Here is a 4,016-nt window from a genome sequence, read left to right on the forward strand (position 1 = left end):
CAGTGCTGGGGATACCTGCCTAAAGCTCATGGGAGGCAGTAAGTGGGTGTAAGATGAAAACCCACCATGTTCCCCCACTTACCTCTCTTCCATGTCCTGCAATGCTGCTCCTTCAATTTGGCTCCTCCCAAGGACTGCTAAAATGCATTCCAGGTCCTACCCAAGCTTTGGTCCCTTACACCTGGAACTGGGGCACTGTGCCCCTCCTCCCTCATAGTGAGCAGCCCCAAAACCAGGCTACAATTCACCAGCTCTTCACTTGGCACCCCAAGGAGAGAATTGCTCTTCAGGAACCCTCTGCTCCCCGACCTCTCACAGCCCACTTGGCCACCACTCCTCTCTTCTACCTGATCAAACCAAGTGTGCTCTGGCACCAGACAAGTTTCTGATCAATAAATTACTCTGTTTTACATGGTTCAAATTTAAGCTTTTATTTGGTTTTTAAATTAAAAAAATAAATTTCGTTATTAAATAGTGGAATGGGTCTAAACTAATGTTTACATATTAATTCACTTGCTTTAGGATACCACCAGAGAAATAATTAACGTACACCACCCAGACAAAACTTTCTGTCAGAAAGCTCCAAAGTGGCATAATTCAGTTAAACAGAAAAAAATCCCAAAAGTCTTGATGTTTACAATGAAGGTTAGAAGTAAACCTCTGGTTTTAGTGTCATCCAAATCTGTTTTCCACCGCAAAGGCAGTCACTGTATTCAGAATACTATACCACAGTGCTAATGTCATCAGCTTCGTCTGGTTTCTTTTGCCTGCTTGGCAGGGATTTCAAGTACTCAAGGTGCCTCCTTGCGTCCTCCTGATTTTGCCGGACATAATAAACCACGTATGAGATCACCATGGTGAACCAGCCAAACATGGTGACCAGCATGGCATAATCGGTAGTCTTTTTGGGAAGGTTGCAGAGGTCAGCGTCGTTGGCAGCGTTGAGGAATGGTCTCCCAGCGTGTTCATCCAGCACAGAAGTCTTGCAGATGACGTTATTGGCTGTCTCGTGGTTGGAGGCCATGCTCCTCAACACCTGCTGCAGGGTGCAGTCACAGTGCCAGGGATTGTTGGCAATTCTGGCTCTGGCCTTTAAGTTGTTGAAGGCGTTCTTGTGCACGCTTTGAATCCGGTTGTCGGACAAATCCAGAGTCTGCAAGGTTTCTGCCACCCCTTTAAAGGCATGTTCATCTATAAACTCAATCCCATTTTTTGATAAATTGAGGACTCTCAGCTGGTGCAAGTCCTTAAAAATTTCGTTGGGGATAGACGTTATCTGATTGGAGTCCAAATAAAGTAAGACTGTTTCTGGAGGAAGATCTCTGGGTATTTCCTTGAGGTTCGCGTTGCTACAGCTGACGTTCAGACCTCCGGAGTGAGAGCAGAGGCAACCTTTCGGGCACATACTGGCAGAATGAAAGCACAGTATCATGAGGACAAAACTTTGTAAGAGCAGACACATGGAGAGGGAACGAGTCAACCACAGGTCTACCAAATGCATGCTGGGGTGTCAGCATAATCACACGACCATTTCTCATTCAGCCAACAGTGGTGGGAAAAGGATCGGAAAAGCTGAAACGCGGCTTCATTTTCTTCGGTGGGATTACTAAAAACTGACTAACATGTGGGCCTCCTCATAGTCAATACTCTTCTTAGAAGCACACCTACAGAGAGGAAGGGAAACAAGTTCTTTATTCTGTTAAGTCCAATCCCAATTTTGTTTTCATTTGAAAAAATAAATAAAATTAAGTCAACATGAAGTGCAACACTAAATAAACAATCCATTATCCTATTAGTGCACTGGGGGATTTGTTTAGGTAACTTCTATTAGCATTAATCTGAGTTTAGTACATAAATCCCCAGTACATTTTTAAGAGGATAGACTACAGTTATTACAATAATTGCAGAGGTTTGGGCTCTAATACTTATTAGAGGAGCCACTGGTTTGTTTTTTATTACAGATTTTTCTAAAACAGCTATAAAACTAAATTACATTTTCCCTTTCTAAAGTAGAAGATGCATTAATAGGAGCTAAGAGTTGAATCCCTAGCAACAGTGACAGGTGAGTAATTTGTGGTGGTTAATGTGAACATATCTCAAAAATAATTTAAGCTATTTTAAGTCTGTATCAAAGTACTTCAGCAAGGAAAGATTTTTGCTATAATCGAGAAACAAAAACTAAGTAAACCAAAAGCTTCTGCAAGACACCACCAACATCCACAATGTCCTTGTTTGTCTCCTCCTCTCCTGCATTTGATCTCCCAGCATTTTATGAGACACTGATGCAAGACCCACATAAGTTATTTCTATTCCCAGTTTTCTTTAAAATTTTCTTTTCATTTCACATTGAGAAAAAGGAAGAAATATAACAGTTGCTGAAAACTCATTCCCTCCAAACCAAATAAACCTCAAAGAAAACAGCCAACACAAAGAATAATCTCATGTATGGCATGTAATTTGCTAAAAGAACACATGAAAAATATTGTTTCTGCTTCTACCCTCTCAAGCTGGCTTAAAAATAGTAAATATCCAGAAGCTTTACCATTTTCTCCTTTAATTGGAGCACAAAACACCAAAGTCTGAAATGCTGAACTATAGGGTTTCAAAGACAACCTCATTTATTTTTCCCCCTGTTATGGTAAACTATATATTTTCTAACCACAACAGGTCCATTTGTTTTCATGTACATGCCTTCCCTCTTTGTAGCAGCTTGGATATTTGCAACCTTCAGGTTGTATTTACATATAAATTAATTCCCTCCATCCTTCCCACCCCGAAACCACAGTGTGGTCCACTAAGTAACAAAATGCCTGTAGGGAGGGTATTTGTGATTCTGCAGGAAACAGAAGAAATTGCATTGCAACCATTTTTGCCTGCAGAACTCACATACTAACTACAGTTTCTGGCATATCACGATAATATGGATTGGATGTGTCACGCAGTATTTCAAACCCATAGCTCAAGTTTTATTTAGCCTTTTTGCTGAGACTTAGTACGTCAGTAACTCTACAGGAAAAACAAACCAACCAAAAACATCTCAATAACATGTACATTATGTGTGATTGGTCCATTACTATGACTCTGGAATGGCAAATGCTCAGCACACTCACTGCAACTACTGCAAAGAATAGTAGTGTATCACCACTACTCTTCAACTTATCTATTGATGATGAGAGAGATGGGTCAGGAACCTGAATAGAAAGTTTACACTTGGATTCCATAACACAGAAATCTGCTCTAACATTAATAAGAATGGAAATGGTTAGCCACGAGAAATTGTGAAGTTAAGCCTGGAAATGTGAACCATTAAGAAGGGAAGTAAGCAGAGCATGAAAAGCTCCCATGAGGAAATGGGAGGTAAGGCAGCACCTCCACAATCAGCAGACAGTCCTGCTCTATGGAAGAAACAGTTCCCACGACAGAAGCCCACTGCAGTGGGTGCACCCCTGCTTTTGCTCCCTGCAGCTCTTTGGCCACCGCAGTGCTAGGTCTTCAGATCAGACAGCAATCTGCTACAGAAGGAGACAAGGTACAGAAGTTGTTTTTTTTTCCCAGCCTGCCCAGAAGTGCTAAATATTTGCTAAGATGTTCAGCCCGTTTGGAAGCCAAGCTGGAGCTGGCAGCTCAGGGCTGGCAATCTGCTCCTCCCTCCCGCAGCCCTGGCTGCTGCTACTAGAAGGCTTGTCCCCTGGAAAAACAGCTGCTTATTTTCTTCTTTCATGTTTACATGTCTCACTACTGTGCTGCACCAAAAGAGTAAATGAGTGGCCCAGCTCATCATCATCACCACAGAGGAAGAATCTTATCACTGACTATTTGTATAGAGTGGCTTTCAACCAATGATACTGGAGTCCTACTGCAGGAATGGACCAGGATGGAAGAGGAAAGACCCAAAGCAGATGCTTCATTTTGTAGAAGTATAAAAATCACATTGTTCTCACCAGAGTGTGACAATTAAATATAATATTATTCTCATTACAGGCTAAAAAAGCCCTGCCAACATGGAATTACACCAT

General features: G+C 41.7%; 1 protein-coding gene across 1 annotated transcript; it reads right to left on the minus strand.

Annotated features, from left to right (window-relative positions):
- Positions 1 to 405: 405 nt before the first annotated feature.
- LRRC3B (leucine rich repeat containing 3B) lies at positions 406 to 1,660 on the minus strand. Its single transcript, XM_010007506.1, has one exon. The coding sequence runs from the start codon at positions 1,499 to 1,501 to the stop codon at positions 722 to 724; it is 780 nt and encodes a 259-aa protein (XP_010005808.1). The 5' UTR covers positions 1,502 to 1,660; the 3' UTR covers positions 406 to 721.
- Between the last annotated feature and the right edge of the window lie 2,356 nt (positions 1,661 to 4,016).

This window comes from Chaetura pelagica, unplaced genomic scaffold, assembly GCF_000747805.2.
Source record: "Chaetura pelagica isolate M959 unplaced genomic scaffold, ChaPel_1.0 scaffold10, whole genome shotgun sequence".
Classification (NCBI taxonomy): Eukaryota; Metazoa; Chordata; class Aves; order Apodiformes; family Apodidae; genus Chaetura; species Chaetura pelagica.

Excerpts from the sequence above, each read along its gene's own strand:
- LRRC3B (XM_010007506.1), bottom strand. The coding sequence starts at position 1,501 with ATGCATTTGGTAGACCTGTGGTTGACTCGTTCCCTCTCCATGTGTCTG.